Genomic DNA, 22463 nt, shown 5'->3' on the forward strand with positions numbered 1-22463 from the left:
TGATTGGTTCTTGAGCTGTGCGAAATTTGTGTTTCATTTTTATGGGATTCCTCCCTTATAGAAGAGGGAGTCGGGTTTCAAACCATTATGTACATATTTGTTACCGCTAAAAACATTTACCTGCCAAATTTTGTTCCATTTGGTTGATTAGTTCTCGAGATGTGCACAAATTTGTGTTTCATCCAACTATTATGGACATATTAGTTACCCCTTAAAACATCCACATGCCAAATTCGGTTTCATTTGCTTGGTTTGTTCTTGAGTTGTGCAGAAATTTATGTTTCATTTGTATGGGACCCCCCCCCTTCCAGAAGAGGGAGGGGTCTCAAACTATCATAGGAACCTTTATCGGCACCAAAAACCCCTATATACAAATTTTCATGTCGATCGGTGCGGTAGTTTTCGGGCCTATATGGATCAGACAGACAGACAGACTTGACTGCATTTTTATATGTAAAGATTACAACATCAATATTTTAGAACCTAAAGAGTGAATATACATTTATTGGATTGAAGCGTTCATGTAAATCTATTTTTACAAATAAAAAATTGAATGAGAAAGGCTGGGTCTGACCGCTAGGTGGATTAATTTAGGTTTTTTCAATGTTTTTGTTAGAGAAAATTACCTTTTTAGTATCCAATTACTTTACTGCCAGTCTCGAAATCTCGAAATCATGCTCATGAGGTTGCTGGTAGAACGTTACGGAATTAGTTACGTAATTTAACCCAGTATTGAAGTTTAAACATTTTCGCATTTTCTCCTGCCGCACCCTGTAACTTCCTAGTAATGCTTACAGTTAAACCAGAAGTATATCTGCTTACCATTAATCTATAGAGCAATTAGTTTTGATATTTTTCATGCATACAACTAAAATATAGGTCCCGTGGAATGAGGTGAAATTGATCAGTAGGGTGATGTTGATCACCTGAAAATTCGTGATAAAAATACTAATCAAAAGATACTGATCTCACAACACTAGGCAATGTCGGGTCCTAAAATGCAACTTTTGCAAGATTCACATACCTGTCAAAGTTAACCCTTGCCTACCCGGTGCAAATTTACATATTTTCGAAAAAAATTTCTAATTCAATCAAAACTCAATCAAATTTGTTTAAACAAGTTTCCAAATAACAAAATAAAAGTATTGAGTTCACTTAAAGTAATCTTAATCCAGGGTTAATTACGTTAAATTTGGAGAAGTGAGTAAAGTTTGATTAAAGCTCAAAAAATATAATTTTCAACAATGATTATTCCATATTATTAAAGTAATACTGATGAATTCGCAGGAAACCACGGAGATTTTAATTTCAGTGCTAGTTTTTTAGCTTTTACAACAAACAGAATTGAATTCGATCAAATGATGATCAAATGAGAGCAAATTTAGCAAATTGCAGCTCGTGAACCAAAATGAATAAATTTTAACCTGAAATATCGTTATTTTCGTTTCCAAACTAGCTGTGATTGGTATTTTTCAGTTCAGAAATCATCATTTATCATGAAGATATCGAAAAAAGCACATTTTCAATAGAATGTATGGATTTCAAGGGTGATCAATTTCACCCCGATTTATTTCATAGTATCTCATAGAATTCTCGAATTTAATTCATGAAGTAGACGATAGAAATTTCACTAATATCCATAGTGGTTTTTTAGGGCACATACCAGTACTTGTTTTAAATATAATTTCACCCCGTTTCCATGGTACTACTTTCTATTACAACAAAAACGAAAAGGCACACAAGTGCACATAAAATAATCTACTTGCTTTCCTTTTTGATCGGAAGTAACATATAGAATCAATACCAATGTTTTCCAACCAAAAAACATTTATTTTGTTAAAAAAAGAATGAAAAATGAATGACACAAAACATTTATTTTATATTTCAGACTTTAAAAAGGGCGGGGAGCATGCATAAATGCCGTAACTTTTTTTAAGGTTTTTTTTAATTAAATAAAAAATACGTTTTCGAAAAAAATTGTTTCTATCGACTTACCTGTTTTATTTTTTTACATAAAATTGCTTTCGCGTAATTAAAACAATCACTCTGCTTACCCCTTACAATAAGAATGGAGATAGGCCCAGTAAATTAATGAATTTCTAAAGTGTTTAGGTATAGAAGTACCGATAGTATTTTAGTGTTCAACAGTTCAACCGACCAATAAACAACTATTGCTCGAACAATTCGATTCGCTGTTACATGAAAGTAGATGCTACATTATGATGGACACAGGCATCGAGGCCTCAAGGAACATCAAATGAAATTTGTTAATGGAAATCATATATACATAAATTTTGCAGTTAAAGTCAAAGAAGATCCGCGCTGCGCGGATCTAATTGATTCATCTTTTAATCTGCTTAGGTATTTAGAAAAAAAAAGCTAATTTTTTGTTGAGCTTCGTAAACATACCTCCACAGGACTGTATCTTAGTCAAGTAAGTTCAATGCCTTTGCAAGATAGTAGTGTTTTAGTAAAAATCAATAGCATAATTATTCAAATAAATGCGCCACGATGCGGGTAGTTTTGCATACGTTTAACACTGTTTGGTATATAAACCACTTGTTTGTTCCAGTGAACAAGCCAATCTTCGTCGAAATAAGTTACTGTTCCAACGTCATGAGACTTCTACTATTGCTAACCGTCGTCTATGCTGCATCAGCAGCGGAGACACCCGGGTTCTTCATAAAACTGTCTAAAAGTGTTCCTCGCATTGGACGTCGCGGTGATTTCGAAAATTTCTTTTTAAAACAGTCTAAAAGTGTACCTCGCATCGGCAGACGCAGCGGATTTATGGTAAGTATCAATTAAAACTTTGCCTCAACTATTTCGGAACCTATTTTTTTCAACACAGGCCTCATCGCAAGACACCTCGAGCAATTGGTTCGATCGACTCCTTCGACCTTCCAAGCGCCCACTCACCGATAATACCGAGCCAACGGAAAACAGTCGAACTTACAGCAAAGTGCGTCCCCTGGATCTACACCACATTATAGACATCCTTTCGGACGATTTGTTCTTCGGATCAGATCTTAAGTTCATTTCCTGGGATGTGCTGGACAAGGCACTAGAGGAAGATCCCGATCTGATGGCTAAACTCAGTGCTTTGGCCCGTGATAAGGAGGTTCACCAATTGAAACAATTATTGTCCACCGACAAGAATGAACTCGTTCAATATGTCCCGCTTGAAGGCAGTCCAGCAGAAACCCACTCTAACAAGGCCTATATTTATCGCACCGATGGAGAAGAACGGAACAATCAACTTGGCAAGGAAAATGTGGAGTACCAGCAATGAAATCATCACATCGACAAGCGATTCGGATCTGGTTCTTTTACTGAGCAGCTAACAAGTGCAATTAGTGATTCATGGTTGCAGTGTAATTTAAGACATCGGTGTGGTTTTGACGTTCCTATTTATTGTAATTCATAAGTTTGGCCCTCTAAAAACTGTCACATATATTTACAGTCTAATCCTTTATACATGCATTTGAAGAATAAATAATTAATAGACTTTAAAAGCTAGAATAGAATTTATTTTTATATGATAGTACAGTTTGCTAAAAAACAACAACAGTTTGAGATTATTTTCAGTTGACGCATATAATAATTGATGAACTGCGCAAGCAAAAGATGATAATCAGTTCTAAAATGAGGTACAATCGTTATGGGGCTAAAGTCAAGCAATGATAGTACATTTAAGTGCGAGCAATTTGGTTCAGTGTAGTCTGCTTTTTCTTTTGGCAGTTTTTGCCCAAAATAAAGCTTAAAATAGAGGTAGGTCTACTAGATCATGATTCTCAAAGCAATTTTTAAGTCGAATCGCTCAAATCGACACTAGTGCTTGGGATCTTTTGCGCAACATGATTTACCTCGAACACAATGGGAACACTAGCGACATTACTTATCTAGAGACTAAATAATCTTATATTAAGCCAATCCCTACCTCCATGTGGTACCGGTTGGAACACGAGCCACCAAGGGAAGTTCGGTGTATCAGTGGGAACTTTGTCGTATGCTGACAGGGAAGAAGTAGTTGTTCTCCTTGGAGAGCAGCTTGTCTGAGCGTCTGTTCCCCAGGATGATGACACCCCGTTAAGCATACAGACACGAGGCATACGGACGCGAGGCATAGTACGCAAGGCATAATGGACGGCAGGCATACGGACACGAGGCATATGGACGCGAGGCCGAATGGACGCGAGGCCGAATGGACGCGAGGCCGAATGGACGAGAGGCCGAATGGACGAGAGGCCGAATGGTCGCTAGGCCGAATGGATACAAGGTCGAAAGGACACAAGTCCAAGGGGAAGTGATGCGGAATATGTTATCGTCATCATCATCACAGCATTCAATAACATGTATTTCGCTTCAAAGCGTCATTTGGAAAGCAATACACTCGCGGCCTTCGGCCGACTCGCTGTTCGAGCGAATGCTGTCCTTACTCGCTACCGCTCGTTCGGACTTAACTAAGGGAAGAAAACTCTGTTTGAGTAGACCTAGCAAACCAGTAGATCAGTTGTTTGGGTGCGAGAGGCCGCCGCTTCCGACGGCGGGTCGGCGGCCGGCTCGGACTGCGGAAACCACGGCGGTTAGTGCCGCCTCGTTTCCTTGCCCTCGATTATGCGTCTTCGCCGCATGATTTCAAGAAAAGTATTATACCCAACTTAAACTCTTTAGGAATATAATAAAACGTGAACTACATATTTGGATCTCATGCGATCGTACAACATCGCATTCGGCCTCGCGTCAATTCGGCCTCGCGTCCATTCGGCCTCGCGTCCATTCGGCCTCGCGTCCATCCGGCCTCGCGTCCATCCGGCCTCGCGTCCATCCGGCCTCGCGTCCATTCGGCCTCGCGTCCATTCGGCCTCGCGTCCATTCGGCCTTGTGTCCATTCGGCCTCGCGTCCGTTATGCCTTTTGGCAGTATGCCTCGTATCCATTATGCCTCACATCCATTATGCCTCACATCCATTATGCCTCGCGTCTGTATGCCTAGCGTACTATGCCCAACATCCATATGCCTAGCGTCCATATGCCTCGTGTCCCGTCCCCCCCCCAGGATGGGGGCGGCTCAAATAGCGACTAATTCGAGGCGGACGCATAAACTGTGACATGCGGTGTTTCACCAGATACTACACGCAAAAGTTGAAGTCTTGTACAATCATTGTGTCTTCCCGATTCGCCCAAATGTTGCACAGAAATCGCACAATAAATGTGTGAAACGCATAACGCAACAGTTGTACTGCGAATACATTGACATAGAATGAAATCAGAATATGTATCATACGCCGACACTTTATTTCTCACGTCGAGTGTGTTAGTGACTGCACGCGCTTTTTTCTCAAGCGACGTGAGAAATTTCTCTCTCGCTCGTAGAATTTCCATGTATGTGCGACAAGACTATGCGACGCGCAAGGCGATATCTCGTTGCTTCACGAAATGAGCGAGACAACCGTGCTGTACATACTTGATACCAGTGTTGTTAATCTCTCACTCATACTGTCGGTGCGTGCTTGCTGCTATTCAGAGGAATGCATGAAGAAGAAAAAGTATCTCGAAAGCGTGTGTGCAAAAGACTTGAAAAGCGTAGCATATGTCTCGTCCTCAAGCAGAAAGGAGGAGAAAGGTTTTGCTTCTCGCTCGCTTTGCAATGCTGCTTGATACCAGTTGAAACTGTTTGGGTGTAGTAGTTTGGAGCTGCCAAATACATTTAAGAAACGCTAGAGCATTAATTGCGTTATGCCCAACACGCAATCATTTTACTGGTTCCGAATTACATCAACAATTGCGCTAAAAACGCACAATTTTGTACTGGTTTCGCACCATCCAACTTTTGCGTGTACGAACAATCAAGAATTGAAAACGAATCGGAACAATCGGCAATGACCTAGTCGACGAAATAAGGACGACGATCAGAAGCTCGATACATGTACAGGAGATCGCTAAACGCCCCATGTAGCGACCGAATTCTGCTGGATCAGTTAGAACCCCGCCACTTCAACATCGTTGCGCTTTGCCGGAAAGGAGAGTAGGTACGGCGGATTTGTGGCCGCAGAGCACAGTACTACCAGAGCGGCGTCCCAACCAATGAGCTAGTTACCGGCTTCTTAGTGCTGGGCAGGATGCAAAATCGTACGATCAAGTGGCAGGCGATCAGCGACAGGTAGTGTTTGTTGAGAATAGAACACAACTCTACAATTACACTATCCTCAATGTATATTGCACTCGCGAAGGACGACCCGATATGGAGAAAGAAACGTTCTATGCACAGCTGGAGAAGCTCTACGATACAGCTGCTCGCGTAGAGACATCACTACGAACATCACGACGAACGACAACGGCCAGCGATGCGTCAATTCCGCGGCTTCCCGCAGACTGACAGTCAAAAAGAACATCCGCAAAACCACCTGGAGATCTCCTGAACAACCTCAAAGATGACTAGAACAAGATACCTGGCTCTTGCAGAGTTCATCGGACATCATTGTCGCTGCGCGTGAGCAAAAGTTGAACTAATTTATAAACTGTTAATATGATGTATACTTAACGTCAAAATCAACTGACAACAAGGCCAAGACATGACTGCTGAAAGGTGAAACAGTTTTTTCAGTATCCATGTGGACGACTGTATGGTAACTTTCCGAAAGAATCAAGAATTATCGGCGCATCATTTAAAATTAAGCATACCATCAGAACATCTTGACAACCGCTATGAGCACGCTCTACAGCCAAGTTTTTCACTGTTGCCGAGGTTAATAAAGCAAAAATCAAGTGCCCCGGTGAGCCTGATCATATGCGCAATGGTTCTGAAACCTGGATTGCAAAATTGCAATGCGGATATTTGCTCGGACATGACCACTTCGATCGTGTATAGTGCGACGAAGCGAAAAGTTGACGATGAACCTGAAACGACAGGTAGTCCTCTACGGAATGGATACAACGACGCTTCTGGCGGAAGGCGTTAACGCTCTTGAAATTTTCGAACGGAAGGTGCTGAGGACTATCTACGGTGGAGTGCAGACGGACGACGGATAATGGCGACAGTGCTTGAACCATGAGCTGTACGCGCTGCTTGGAGAGAACCCCATTGCACACCTGGCAAAAGTCAATAGTTGCGGTGGGCCGGTCACGTCGTAAGGATGCCGGACGATAGAATCACTTCTCTTCAGCAACTGCACCGGCAATAGAACTCGAAGTGCGCAGCGTGCACGATGGCTCGACCAGATCGAAAGAGACTTGACGTCTGGGAACTGGCAAAACACAGCCCAAAACCGAGCAGCATGGCAACAACTTCTTGATACAGCACGAGCCACTACAGCTCTCGTCTTTTTTTTTTGTGTAAAAAAGTATTGTTTATTGTTTCAAAAAAATTATTAACATATTATACAGATGCACATCTTATGTGAAATTCTAGCTCGCCAACATCGATCCTACCGTTAACTTCATTAACGTAGGTGATGTATAATATGAAGAGTTTCAATATCTGTCTACGTTTCATTAGGCGTATATTTACCAAGGCAGACCGCATTAGATCGTCTAATGAGAGTCGCCGCCACCCACCAAGTATAGAGGATATCTGTTGTTGCACCCACGCCCATGCGTGTGGGAAAATTCATTTCCTATTTAGTATAGAGTATAATTTAGTGTTTATTGTCTAATTTTTTTTAAATCAAATTCAAAATAACTTGAAAACGGATGCTTACAAGAAGTAACCATTATAAGCTTCTCGATTTAAAACCACTATTTCAATTGTTTTTGTAATTCGATAAATGTCGAAATTATATTTTTTACTTACCTTTCTTCAAAAGAAATATTTTTCATTTCTCCATGCTTGACTTTTGATTAGAAATTGCTTCTAGTTTCTCTATAAAAATTGAAAAAACTTTACATTGTAAATTAAAATTATGTGTTTATTAAATTTTTTTGCCAAACAATTCATTTTTATTGTGTGTACCTATTTATTGTAAAATGCTGCCATGACATTTTTACAATAATGACGTTTACAAAAAACCAGTCGCGCTTATGAAATGCAAATGACGTATATAATAAATTCAGAGCGTACCTGTATATTGTATAGGCGTCTTATAAAATCAAAATCATGCGTGTTTATAAATCATAACGTATAAAAATCTTGAGCGTTTTTGCCTCGGTGTTTATCAAAAGCTGAGCTTTGGCCTTGCTTATACGGTCATTGAAAATTAGGCATGCAACTAAACAACAGTAAACGGGTACTTCGTTCTGTTGTGCTTTGTCGACTTGCTGATTGAATGTAGCTGTCAACACACCGCATTTCAATAATCAACCCACTTTGGATCAGACGCTGCTATACGCCGCGTATACAGGGTGCGACAGAAAAATGCGAAAATGTTCAAATTTTAGCTTATCTCTCTCTCTCTCTCTCTCTCTCTCTCTCTCTCTCTCTCTCTCTCTCTCTCGCTCTCTCTGAGTATCTCTAGTTTTGGTAAAAAGATTTGTGGTCCCCTAGCAGTCTGGACTTTGCCTTGTTGGTTTATTTGATTTGAGCATATGTTTAAGTACAAGCTTGCGAAGCAGATCACCTTAGTGTGGAGAGCCTGGAATCTTCCATAACGCACACATTGGCATAGCAATCGATGCTGGAGGACTACGTTCAAAAGTCATGCTCTAGCTTCCGCTGTCGTGCTGAACATACTTACCTTACTAAACAGTCCTAAAGCGTGGTGTTTCCTTTGCTGTACGTGAGAGTTGTCTCCACTCCACTCGGTCCATAACTGCAGTTCGCCACCTCTGCAGTTTGTGTAGACTCCGTAGGTCGTCTTTCACCAGTTTGATCCCACCGCAACCTACCAAACTTAGCGGTGTGGACAATAGATATCTCCTCTAAACAGCTTCTGCACTTCATGGTTTATTCGCCTTTTTCACATTCAGTTTTAAATCTGCAGTCTACTGAAGATGGTATGCAACACCTTTCGCTCGAAGACCGCAAGGGCACGTTGGTACTCCACAAGCATAGTCCATGTCTTATGGCCGTACTACCAGTTTGATCAGTGTCCTGTAAACTGTCAACGTCTGTTTGGCGGAACCAAACAGTTCAACTGAGACCAGCAATGCTTTTACTGTACCGATCTGGTCCAACTGTTGTATAACGGGGAAGAAAACGCTTTAAAGAATTCAGAATAAAATTCTGAAAATGATTTTGAAACATCCTCCTTGGTTTGGTACACTCCAACTACATAGACTTACTAATGTACTGCCGCTATTGGCATAAGAGTCCTATGTAAAAGTTGCGAGTCCTATGTAAATTTTGCGAAAATGGGTCCATTTTGGTATGTTTTTCAAGAAAAGCCATTTTTTTTTCTTCATCTAAAGTTTATTTGACACGGCACAAATATGGAGAAAAGCCATTAAAAAAGTAAGGTTTGATTCCCACAATCTCGATTTTGATTGCTACTCTTGTAGAGCATACCAAAATGAACCCTTTTCCGCAAAAAAACAAGAAAACATAGGACTTTTACATAGGACTGTTATGCAAATAGCGGCAGTGTAGAAATATTAGAAGCTATGTCAAATAAAATAATTACCATTTTTCGACAAAAATCGTTGAAATCCTCAATTGCCACGAAAAGCTCTATTTATAGCCAATAAGTTAGCAATTAGGTTAGTTGTTAGTTTATTTCCCTTATTTTGACAAGTAGATTTAGATCCCTAAAATCCTAACAATTAAAATTACAAATTTCTAACAGTTATGAGAAGTCACCATTTGTGATTGCCACAAACACTCATTATTTACCTATTTTTATCATAAATACTTAAGCTACTAACAAACCCCCTTTAAAAAAATACAGTTTAACCGACTTTTGGAATATCGTGCCCTCGTGTTTGTAATCCCCGCTCTTTTTATTTAACCTTCCAGAAAAATATCAAACAGACTTATGCAGCTGTTATTGAAAAAAAATGGAGGAAACATCGTGTAAATTTGTCAGACAGAACCTAATAAAGATAACTGAACTCGAAAATGTTGGTATGTTATATATATAGATGTATTTTTTAGACAAAACTTAACTTAGACAAAGCATAACGTACCTATTTTTATATTTATACGCGAATAAAACTTCACAGCAACAGACTTCACCTAACTATTATTTAAACATTAACAACGACGTAACTAAACAAACGAACGCTGTGCCCACTGGCTGATCTCGGTGGGCAAATTCTGCGACTTCAGCACTGCTTGATTAATCTGTCCGTATGTAAGCAGCAAATGATGAAGTTGATATTCCTTTTGAACTTTTGAGGCGGCACCACTAATCGGTGCGATCAATTCCAAGTTTTTCACATGTTCATAAGCTTTTAGTATAACGTTTCGCTCAATCCCCTGCATCGTGGAACTTGAATTAGCAAATTTATTGTACCGCGTCAGAATCATCTCAAAATTGAACGGGTCTCGGTCGTAAATTTCCGAGTGATGTTTCATTGCAATTAGAAGACATAGTTCCAAAACTGATAAACCGCAGAGTAGCACGACCTTGTCATCGTTGTTGAGCTGCTGTTCCAAGGACTGAATCTGTTCTACAGAGATGAGTGGATTAGATTCACTCAACTGTGACACCAATTCAAAGAGGGAACTTCTGAACGGTCCTTCAAGAACCTCATAGTCATACATGTTTTGCAGTGTAGATAAAACGGTCGAGGATGAAGCCAGCGCATCTATATGTTTGTTCCATTGAGACACCCATTTAGAAGTAAACCCGAAATCGCTGGGATTGAAAAGATTGCGCAGTAAGGGCAGCTCACGATTTTGTACAGCATCTTGAGGAATTGCTTTGTTAGTTTTATTGTATTCTTTCATCTCCTGCAAAGAAACCAGCATCAAACAGCCATAACAATAATGTAATAATTACAATGTAATACCTTATCTGTTGGTAATTTTAAAAGAGTAACAAAAAGCTTAACTCGCCCATCGAAGTCATCTTCTTTTGGAAGCAGAAATATCTGCCGGTGGGAGAACCGTGATTTAACACGTTTTTCCAGTAACTCTATAACATCTAATCGAGCGGTGATTCCTGTAACATCAACAGCATTGCCTAAGTAAAGTTTTGAGCATAGTTTAACAAAGCCTGTACCTAGTACGCAAATGGGTGCCTGTGCCGACTGGGCAACGTCGAACAAATTGTACAGCAGCGTTTGATTGTGATGTGAGCAGAACAGATCGAACTCTTCCAGAATAAATATCACACTTTTCGAGTTCTTATCACCAGCTTTGAGGCAACCCAGTAAAAATGCTAGGTTTTCAGCAAATGATCCGAAAACCTTACCGTCCACGGCGTTTTCCAGGTTCATCTGTGCTGTTGCCGATTTTAATGCCAAACGATCATCCGTATGCAGGAGCCCGTTGAGGTAAACAATCAGGGTATTACTGCGAAAGCCTTTCTCTCGCAGTAAACCCGTCAGAACAGAAGTAACGAGCTACGGTTTAAAAATAGGTAACTTCTTTTTCAAAATACATAGGTAAGTACAATTCAAACCTACCGTTGTTTTGCCGCATCCTCTGGGACCTAATAGGAGAGCGCTATTCGATTCACCAAATTCCGCCGTTCGGAAAAGTAAATCACGAATGTGTTGCACTTCCTTGTCATATCCACGAAAAGTAGCGGAATCTCTCTGAAGTCGAATTTTCAAAAACTTACGTGTTTTGATTACTTCATTATCTAAAACTGGCATTTTAGCTATGATCACGGAAATACAATATAGAAGTTGAAATAAAAAAGGCTGCTTGTCTGCTTTTTAATCTAATGTGCTTGTTTATAGTCACGTTACGATTCTGCCGATACCGATCCATAATCGATTCTTTTTTTACGATACGCGACAAATTGGTATCGATGCTCGAGCTCGATACTTTTGAGATATCGATACATTTTGTTAGAATCGAAAAAAATAATTCGCGACTACAACACTTCTGCTGTTCTCCTGACTTTTGAGTTAAAAAAAGGAAGGCAAACATTTATGCTTCTTTTTAGTACATAGTTTATTATAGAGTTTCGTGTAGGTGCGAGCAGGCTATATAATATGCTTTAGCTTCGTGTCGTTTTTTTAGCGGTAACAGAAAGTTCGCGACAATCCTAGATCCGAGATTTGAAAACATTCATTTTCAGGATTCTGCTGCTTGTGCTAAAGCGGTGAGTAAAATCCGTAACGTCATGGAGCCAAAAGCGAATGGAGCCAAAAAAGTTGACGCGAGTGTAGATACGCAGATACACCATAAATCACATGAAAAACTATACGACTTTTGGGAACATCACAAGCTATTAACATTTGATACGCAAAATAAACATACTCAAGCGGGGGATGAATTAGCGGTTTATCCTAAATTAACGTTGAGTGATTAAATTACTTCAGTTCCGTGCGAGCGCCTGTTTTCGAAAGCTGGGTCATTGATATCGGAAAAAAGAAACGGTTTATCGGCGACATATCGACAGAAGCTTTGTTTTCTGGGAAGTATTGATGAGGCCGAATGGTTTAATTAGAATAAATATATGTTACTTAAGTTGCAATAAACAATAATATTATTTTAAACGTTATTCAAAACATTGTTCTTGAAAAACTATTCGAACGATCCGATACTTAACAAAATCGATACTCTGGAAGCGATATTATCAAAGTATCAGTATTTTTTCTCGATACCAGTATCGATTCGAGAATCGATACCAGTATCGATTCGAGAATCGATACTTTGATTAATTTTACCGTCACTACTTGTTTATCAGTTTTGCGCGGTTTGTTTACGACGTAACAGAGCTGCCAGAAAAGTTTTATTTCACACGCTTGATGAAAAGCAGCTAACAAAAACGTAGAAAAAACCTACACATAAAACATAAGGTATCTATCGCTTTTAATCCTTTTAATACAGTGATGATTCGCTCGTTGGGGGTTCGTTAGTTGGGGGTTCGCTAGTTGGGCTGTCATCCAACTAAAAAGCACTCTAATGTCAGAATTCAACGTCGTTCAAATGCATTTCAGGGCTTCGAAGAGTGAAAATAATATAACTAAAATAATTTTGTTTAAAAAAATTTGTAAACGTGTTTAATTATTACGCTTAATCCATTCAGCATTGATAAGTTTGTTTCTCAGCGCTATTAGCTGGACACTTCTGGCATAATCAATCGTGTACTAATTTAAAAAATACTTGTTACAACATTACAACATTTTGTGTGTAATTGAGAGGTTTATTGTTCGGTTGTTCGTTCTTTTATTTCTTCAACGCCGTCACCGGAAATCTCCAGCGTAGCGATGCTCCATTTTTTAAGCAAGAAGTAGAGTGATGTGCTTGCGCTTTATCATTTGGCTTCTCGTTGGATTTTTCCTATGATAAAGTAATGACCAAATACATAAAATATTTACTACGGCAGCAAGACAGATGAGCAAAGTTCATTATTTTTGACATAGTTTTACCGGTTGTCGAACAGTTGGACAGAACGGGGTACGGAGTACTATGGGGCAACGTGTACCAGAAAAAAAACGCCAGTGTTACGTTTGTCTGATGTATGTGCTAACACATTCGTACCTAAAAAGGTCTATAGAGATAAGTGACCTCTCACCTTCGCACACTAGTAAACGTGTAAACCCGTGTACAGTTGCTTTTGTTTCCTCCAAACTGTAAATCATCGCATCTCGTTGCTTCGACTTTTATCACTTTTTATAATTTTTGGTCGATTATGTTCAGCAGCTTCTTCTGATTTCTGATTACGAATGAAAATATTTATACAGAAACAAATTCAAAACACATGATGAGTGTTCAACTGAATATTTGTCCAGCTGCTAAAAACATAGCATTGCGAACAAAACAGCTATTTGTAAATATTTTCCTCAACTAGTGGCACTAACACATTCGTACGTAAAAAGGTCTATACCACGTATATAAAACATAAAACGTAAACAGGATTTTTGTTCGAAGAGGCACGTCTGTTTGTTTGTGCTAATACCACTATGCTAATAATGCTAATACCATAAGACATACGTAACACTGGCGTTTTTTTGTGGTACACGTTGCCCCATAGTACTCCGTATCTCGTCCTGTCCAACTGCTCGACAAATAATGAACAAAATGAATTTTCTTTTTCTCGACTTTATTGAGCCCCAAAGAAAATCCCATAAGGAACTGTCAAAAAATTATTTACAAAATCAATGCAGTATTTTTCGAGTAGGAACGAGACATGAGCAGGGCTGCGCAGGTACACTGCCTTAAAAAACAACTCAAACAGTAATTTAACTCAGAGGGTGGTACCATTCGAGTAGTTCATTTTGTACCAACTTTTTTGGAAGATTTCTTCCTGAGTGTTACGTATGTCTTATGTATGTGTCTATACTCTAAATAAAATCACTGTTCAAGTAGTTTTAGAAGGCGGTGTACCTGCGCAGCCCTGCATTTGTCTCGTTCTTACTCGAAAAATGCTGCATTGATTTTGTAATGAACTTTTTGACAGTTTCTTATGGGATTTTCTTTGGGGCTCGATGAGGCCGAGAAAAAGAAAATTCATTTTGTTCATTATTTGTCGAGCAGTTGGACAAGACGGGGAACAGTGTATATACTATGGGGCAACGTGTACCAGAAAAAAAACGTCAGTGTTACGTATGTCTTATGGTATTAGCATTATTAGCATAGTGGTATTAGCACAAACAAACAGACGTGCCTCTTCGAACAAAAATCCTGAAAAATCTTCTTCCTTATTCGAAACGTTATACTCATGCGCCACAATGTGAGCTTATTGCTTACTAACTTATTTTCGTAAAATGGTTTATGTCTTTGCTAATGGCTGTGCATGCTTGCTTCAATCAACCCAAGTGACATTAGTGATGGTTGTTGTCTTTGATAAAGAATGTGCACGCCATTACCGCTCGTGCGTGTTTACCGCGTTTCGTGCATTGTCCGCCATTACCGCTCGTGGAAAGCTGGATACACTAACGACATCTGTCTTGTGGTGCCTCAGTTGCACTGCATAAATATTGCTGTATTGATATTTTATCGAATAATTTAATATATTTAAATATAAATAAAATATTGTTTTGAAGACCGATTTTTTCGTATACCGAGGTACTAAACTAACCTGGTACGCAACAGGTTTTACGTCCCATGTTTTCAAAGTGAGGTTATCTATTTCGGAATAGACAAGCTTGACAATATCAACTACGGAAATGTCTTGTCAAACGTGTCAAATCGATAACACGCACACAGACACAGTTGATGCTTCTTGGACGCGTTCACATCCCTGTCAAGAACGTTATTTCCATACATTCTGCTTGAAGCCGTTTTTCTCTGGCTCTCTGGCTCGATTATACGTCAAAAGGCTGTCAGTGCTCGCGAAACAGTCAGATAAGTTCCGTTCATGCGAGATCAACTGTTTCTGCAAGTGGTATGTAGAAATGCGAAGCGCCAAGAACGTTTGTTTTGTTTCGAACTTTTTATGGATTTTATGCAGGACATAAATGGTCACGTTCAAACATGTTCTAACACGTTCCGGATAACCCTACATTCAATATAGTTAGAAGCACTCAAAAAACCATGTGTTACTGATGCGGCACAATGAACGGATCTTAAGACCATATTTTCAACACTAGCGCCATCATCGTCAGCGGTGGCTTCAGGAAACAGTTGCCATGACATGGGTCTGGACGCGTTGGAGGCGCTTTGACCTTGTTGACTGTCACATTCATGGAGCTGTGTGTCTTGTTATTGCTCGTCTTATTAGGTTTCAGTTTCATGTGAACCGTTCGTTTGATGTTCTCTACGAACCGGTTCACGTGAACGGCTCGTAAACCGTTTGCCTATCCCTATCTTCACCATTTCTTTTGATCATTGATTAATACATCGCACTTAGAATGACAGCGAAACAAATGACACGCACACATCTGAAATTTTTACAGCATTACTGCCTACGTGTTGTGAATGAATTTAACTTGTTGGATTTGAAAGATTTTAATAAACCCTCGAAAGTTTGCCGGATTTCAGCGTGAAAATCCCATCTTTTTAACGGAAACCCGCTGTAGGTAGTTTGATATATACTACTGACTGATAAAGATACAAATTATATATTTTCTAAAACAGACATTTAGATTGTAATAAAAACATCCTACCAAAAGCCAAATTTTCAAAAATGGTTGAGCTAAGCTCCAGTAATGATCCATTTCAACACGGATTTCCAAACATTGTTTTCGTCATTCCAGCAATTGTGGTCGTCGGCCTATCCGGTAAGTACTGAAGAAATTTAACTTAGTTTTTCGTCATCAAGTAAACAAAGTGGTTCAACGTGGAAGCACGTCACTCCATATGGTAGCGAAGCAAACTTTAAACTGAAGTTGAAATCGTGTGTTACCAATAATTTTTACCGAGTCCTGATAAGCGAATTTGTGATAAGAGTCTACACTGGGTATTTGCAGATTAATTCTCTGGGTAACCTATAGATTAATCCACAGAGAAGTGCCTATCTAAAGTTGAAACATGTATCCTTAAATTCCTTTATCCCTCGCAAAGAAAAATGTAACTTCATCTCCAAAACCACGGGCAAACTGTTCTTCGAATGAAAGATCTACATATTTATTTTCCTACGGCTTTTAATCCTATTTCGTACGGCTGTTAATTATTGTATAATTTTTAAAATGGAATCAAAATTGAGTTACCCATTGGTACGAAAAAACCTAACCCGCGAAGAATGGGTTAAGGCAGCTAAATTAGTTTATTTTCACAACATACAAAGCATGTAAAACAAGCTACAAAGTTTTGGAAAACATTTTCTATTTTTGCTATGTATTTTAGGGGAAATGAAAGTAAATATGTATTTCATCTTACTCCATCAATGCACTTTTGTGGTTTTTAGTACCCGGCACTGATAATGTCGTTCAGGTACGTCTTATCACTTTACTGTTTTACTGTACCTTCCTATTTTCCCGCATTTCGATTGCTTCTTGTGAGTATTTTGGATTCACATTCAGTGTTTGTGTTGTCGATGAGTTGGTCTAGTCGAATTAAGTCGCTTTGCAACGTGGTCAAAAATTATCAATTTTAAAGTATCCTTTCGAGAGCCTGCAAGGTCATGGATAACGTAATTGACGAAGCAATGTTTGAAACGGTTGGCTCTAACGATGCCAGCCAGGAAATCCCTCAAATGCCTATCGGCAATGAAGGCAACTTCAAGATGCCCAGTTTGGAGCAGTTTCTCGAAATGCTGGAGACCATGGACAGCATGTCGGATGAAGAGAAAGAGCAGCTAAAAAGCGAAGTACTGAGAAATTCAATGAAGGGACGGAGATTAGAAACTGGTTTCTCAGATTATCTTGTATTCTTAACAATGGTGGTGATCATAGCATCAGTTTTTGGTAAGAATTTTATGTATTTGGAAATCTCGTATCATATGTGATTGTACTGTTATTTGAGAACACGTTAGTTTTCTTCTTTGCAGTTTTACGGTACATAAAATATCAGGCATAAAAATAGATATTACCCTTTGACTTTATTCACGGTAGGTTTACATACCACATCGCTTGAAAAGACCGCATAAACAGACTCGAAAAGCTGAAAAGTAACAAAGACATACGTTCGTATTAATTCGTTATTAATTTATTAAAAAAATACTAACTTGAAATTTGGTCGATTTAATAGTGTCAAGAACAAGATGATTACCTAATTTTTATTTTGATTAAAAAAAATTAAGGAAAGTAATAACGTTTACTAATTTATGAACTAAAAATTATGATTTGCAAAATACCCTAACTTTTTGTGAACCAAGTGACATATTTTCAAGAAAATTGGTTAGTGAATTTTAATTTTCTCAAAAATATACAAACTTCATTAAAACAATAATTTCAAATAATATTATGTTCCAAATTTCCGCCATCGGATCATGATCTTTTGATTGACTTCGCGGTCAACTATTAGTGTACAGTACAGTTGCGTGACCAGCGCTACAATTGCACTGACACTAGCAGTCTCTCGAACCCGGATTCGAACATACGACGACTTACAACCAGTGTCGTACCTCGAGACTAATTGGGAAGCATTTGTATACTGAAAAAGTCATGTAGTAATTTTTTTGTCTAATAAATAAAAATAGAAACAAAACCGATTCAAACATCGTTCAAAATGATCAACGTTATGATCGCAGAGATGCTTACTGTTCTAAAGACCCAAACACAATGGATACGTAGCGGCTGCGTTTGCGGCAATTTGACAGTTAGCCCATACAGTTTCTGTCAAAACAACGTCAACGCAACGCAAACGTATCCATTGTGTTTGGGCCTTAATTCGAGACTACAAAGCTGCTGATATTTGTTTGGTTTTTTGCATAAGAGAGTAAAGGAAAGAATTTTTTTTCCTTTTGTCATCACGCATATTCTGACAATCTATATCTTGCGAATTTCAAATATTTTATTCAATCTTGCGAATTTTAAATGTTTTATGCCGATGGCTGACATGGTAATCAATGCTAAGCGTACAGACGTAATTCTTGAAAAAATTAATAGCATACCCTTAGACAGCTTTCTTACTGTAAGGTTGTAATTACATCATTTTGTGTCAATTAACCTTTATTTAGCTATGAAGACTCTTCTGAGTTAACCATAAAAACTGCAAACAGCGTACCTGCGTGAATTTTTGGTGATTGTTGTAAAGTTGATAAGTGACACGTCCGCTTCTCTGTGTCAGAATAGTCAATAAACAGAGACAGCAGTCAACAAACAATAACGCATGCAGCCTTCATTCTTCCGTACGCCTAACAGTGAAATCTGGTTTTTATTTGATCAAAGATTTACGTATGTCTTAGCTCGGAAATCCTAACTACTTCGTTAAACGTATCAAACTTTAACGGCGGGTAAATATTTGAGTAGAATATTTGAAGCATGTAGGTACCACACGCACAACCCATTCTGTGCGAGTTAACAAATTAATTTGCGTTACATTTTCCCATTTAAATGGTTGATGCTGCAAGTACCTATACGAGATTATAATAAAAGAAATAACGTTACAATTATCGATCCGCTTGATTCAATTTTTGAAAATCAATAATATGTAAAAATATTTATTATTTGCAGAGATTGATGTCAGGAAACTATTCCTATAGAAAAATATTGCTTATCTAAAAATAATTCGTTGTCTAACGAACATATCCACGAGGTTACTTTCACTAGCGCAGGCAAACAGGTGCCACGTGGGTTTCTCTGGGGATCTAATCAATACTTGAGTTGCTAAGATAACAAAGTAATCTGTCTGAGTGCAAGGGAACGTTGTTTGCATTCAAACCTGCTGATACATAGATAAAGACGTCACCTTTTCGAGCGAAATAGCACTTCGCTGCTCAAGACGATTCAGTATCAAATTCGATACCTACCGCAGATGTTCTATGAAAGTTCGCGGTTTTGCATTTATTCAACTACCGCACGCGACACGCACGTTAATTGAGTGAATTCCAAAAACAATTGTTTTTTATAACAGGCGTAGAGTTCCCACCGTTATGTCGAGGTCTACCCTCGAGAATAACACGGTGTGAATAGAATGTTTATATTTACTCAGTGAAACGAACCTTCGGTTGACCGAGTTAGTTGAATTAGCATCATTTTATCGGACAACATAACTGTGAGGAAATGGATTCGAACATCGAGCAGAACCCCTTCACCGAAGCACTGCAGTCGGAAGCGATCTCCGAGCTGCTCCAGAACAAGGACAAGCGGGAATTAGCCAATAGCTTAGTTGCTAACTTGAAGAAACTATCGGCAATGTTCGTTACCCTTTCCGACGATGAAAAACATCAGTTTGTTCGGGAATTTAAGGGCCAGTTTGTGAATCAATTGAAAAGTCTAAATGAAATGGTCAAGCAAGAAAAGGTGGCTGAGGAAAACTTAAATGCACAGCAATCGATACCACACTTTGGGGCACCCGCAGTGTTTCAGGAAGAGATCAATTTCTATCTGGTGATAGCCTTCGGCTCGTTAATCCTATTGTTTGTTGGTTAGTTTAAGTATAAATTTTCATGAAAACATCGCTTGTAAAAATAGTGTTAAAACTAATTTTATTCTGTTCATTGAGCATTTTCACTCTTTCCTTTTAGTATTCTTCGGTTACAAACTGTACCTTTCCTTAACGGAAAAGGAGCGCAAACGGGAGGAAAAACTAAAGGCTAAACAAGCCAAAAAGAAGAAATGAGCGCTAGTTCAGCGTGGCAGCTGTAGCGGATGCACCGGAAGTAAAACAGCCCGCCACAACCATCTGCACAAAAACATTCCACACGTAAAAGACTCGTAGACTACGCTCGGTTGGTATCCTCCGTGCTACACCCCACTAAATGCAATTAAGTGAGACTTTATATGAATAGTTTGATCAGTGACTAACAATTACTCCATACTTGTTTTTGTTTCTAACAGTTGCAATACAAAATAATATGTTATAATCTATTGGAGCACAGAAAAAGTCTACCTAGCAGATGCAAATTTATTATGTAACAAACGTCACATAGTTTAAATTCGTTATTTTGAAACTTGTTGAATACATTTTCCAGTACCCATTCGAAAAAGTCTGGCAAAGGTACTACGAGAAAAATTCAGGACAAATACAATATTTTACTTATACATGTTAAAGAGCCGAATCAAAGTTTGCAACACTTCTTGAAGTAGCTGATATTAGTTGTGAATGGAAATATTTTTCTGTCGGTAAATGGTATACATATATATGACGGTTTATTAAACTCTTGAAAGTGAAAAAAGAATAAGTGCACATTTCATGTTTCACAACATATCCGAGAACCAGGCAACTCACAATCGGTAGAGTGTATTTTATCATTGATAAGAGAGATATTTGATTTTGACTTTTTTTATCAACCGTGATCTTCATATACATTTTCTATCCATTCAACTCTTCCTCACCGTGTTATCAAATTTGTTAGCACTTTTGGTACCATGGAACGGGGTGAAATTGATCAATTTTTATAACAATTTCCAAGCTTTACTAGCTTTATATACATTTTCCACGAAATAGTATAATTTTAAAACAAGTACTGGTATTTGCTCCAGTAAACCTCTATGGCTATTGGTGAAATTTCTATCGTCTACTTCATGAAATAAATTCGATCATTCTATAAGGTACTATGAGGTGAATTGGGGTGAAATTGAACACCATTGAAATCCATACATTCTTTTGACAATGTGCTTTTTTTCGATATGCTAAAGATAAATGATGATTTCTGTACTGAAAAATATCATTTACAGCTAGTTTGGAAACGAAAATAACGATATTTCAGGTTAAAATTTGTTGATTTTGGTTCACGAGCCGCTTGTTGCTAAATTTGCCCTTATTTGATCGTCGTTAGACCGATTTCAATTCGGTTTGTTGCAAAAGCTCAAAAACTAGCTCTGAAATTAAAATCTGTGTGGTTTCCTGCGAATCAGTATTTCTTTAATGGTATGGAATGATCATTGTTGAAAATTATATTTCTTGAGTTTTTATCAAACTTTACTCACTTCTCCAAATTTAACGTAATTAACCCTCAACTAAGATTACTTTTAAAAAATTCAATACTTTGTTTTTGTTATTTGGAAACTTGTTTGATCAAATTTGATTGAGTTTTGACTGAGTTAGAAGAATTTTTCGAAAATATGAAAAATTGCACCGGGCATGCAAGGGTTAACTTCGACAGGTATGTGAATCATGCAAACGTCGCGTTTAAGGACACGTTAACATTGCCTAGTGTTGTAAGAGCAATAACTTTTAACCCTCTAGTACCCAAATTAATTTTTAGACGGAATTCGAAAAAATCACTATTAAGCCTCATAAACATTTTTAAAGTTCTTATTGAAGCTTTTTAGAGGTTCGACTGAGGACCGCCTAGAGGCGGCACTGGGCACTAGAGGGTTAATTAGTATTTTTTATCACGAATTTTCAGTTGATCAATTTCACCCCATTCCACTGTATTATACTTGCCGATGACAATATTTATGTTGACGTTTAACGACAGTTTATGTACAAACACTCTGTAGAAAGTAAGACTCCTAATAACATATAAGTTAGGGTAGTTAAAGATGTGAATGAAATTGAGAGCTTTTTAAAGATGTTTATTCAATATGGTGTAATGAAGTTTTTTTTTTAAATTTATGTCTTTGTGAAATGCTGGAATCAAACCTTAAGGGGAAACAATAGAAAGAACGATAGTTACATTTCGTTTCAAAATTATTACATTTTAGTTGGTGCTTCTGCAATCAATTCTTCAACCAAAAAAGTTTGTTAGGAATTTATGCCATGAGGAGTCTCCCGTTTCAAGGTAAAAATACGCTACTTTTCTATAGCATACATCGAGTACACCTTGGCAATCTTTTGCAAAGTAATTGAAGCCATCATTTTTTTTTTGTTGATTCAAATGATTTTTCATATATCTAGTAATTTATGAAAATAACTAGAGTAATCTGCAAACAAGCTAATAATACTCTCCATTAAAAGAACAGAAAATATTTTTTGAT

The 22463-nt window shown here is 38.2% G+C and overlaps 3 protein-coding genes and 1 long non-coding RNA gene across 6 annotated transcripts; 3 read left to right on the forward strand and 1 right to left on the reverse strand.

Moving 5' to 3' along the window:
* The first annotated feature begins 2583 nt into the window (after positions 1-2583).
* Positions 2584-3472, forward strand: LOC129724074 (uncharacterized). Its single transcript, XM_055678680.1, has 2 exons — positions 2584-2793; positions 2852-3472. Exons 1-2 carry the CDS (start codon positions 2617-2619, stop codon positions 3290-3292), a joined length of 618 nt encoding a protein of 205 aa, XP_055534655.1. The 5' UTR covers positions 2584-2616; the 3' UTR covers positions 3293-3472.
* A 5977-nt stretch (positions 3473-9449) lies between these two features.
* LOC129722351 (origin recognition complex subunit 4) lies at positions 9450-12157 on the reverse strand. The gene is made up of 4 exons (XM_055675731.1): positions 11505-12157; positions 11099-11441; positions 10887-11038; positions 9450-10827 (listed from the first exon to the last, which is right to left on the reverse strand). The coding sequence occupies exons 1-4, from the start codon at positions 11694-11696 to the stop codon at positions 10141-10143; spliced, it is 1374 nt and encodes a 457-aa protein (XP_055531706.1). The 5' UTR covers positions 11697-12157; the 3' UTR covers positions 9450-10140.
* LOC129722352 (uncharacterized) lies at positions 11792-12548 on the forward strand. The gene is made up of 2 exons (XR_008727592.1): positions 11792-12071; positions 12128-12548. It is a non-coding gene; the product is annotated as an uncharacterized LOC129722352 (long non-coding RNA).
* A 3687-nt stretch (positions 12549-16235) lies between these two features.
* Positions 16236-20722, forward strand: LOC129725114 (uncharacterized). 3 transcript variants are annotated; one of them, XM_055680569.1, is made up of 3 exons: positions 16236-16396; positions 19053-19965; positions 20066-20722. In XM_055680569.1, exons 2-3 carry the CDS (start codon positions 19602-19604, stop codon positions 20158-20160), a joined length of 459 nt encoding a protein of 152 aa, XP_055536544.1. In that variant the 5' UTR covers positions 16236-16396; positions 19053-19601; the 3' UTR covers positions 20161-20722. The 3 variants fall into 3 exon arrangements, 2 of the variants coding, with proteins under 2 accessions (XP_055536544.1, XP_055536545.1); XR_008728018.1 differs by lacking the exon at positions 16236-16396 and having other exon boundaries at positions 17356-19965; positions 20066-20309; positions 20379-20722; XM_055680570.1 differs by lacking the exon at positions 19053-19965 and having other exon boundaries at positions 16242-17342.
* Positions 20723-22463: the final 1741 nt, after the last annotated feature.

Source organism: Wyeomyia smithii, chromosome 2 (genome assembly GCF_029784165.1).
Source record: "Wyeomyia smithii strain HCP4-BCI-WySm-NY-G18 chromosome 2, ASM2978416v1, whole genome shotgun sequence".
Classification (NCBI taxonomy): domain Eukaryota; kingdom Metazoa; phylum Arthropoda; class Insecta; order Diptera; family Culicidae; genus Wyeomyia; species Wyeomyia smithii.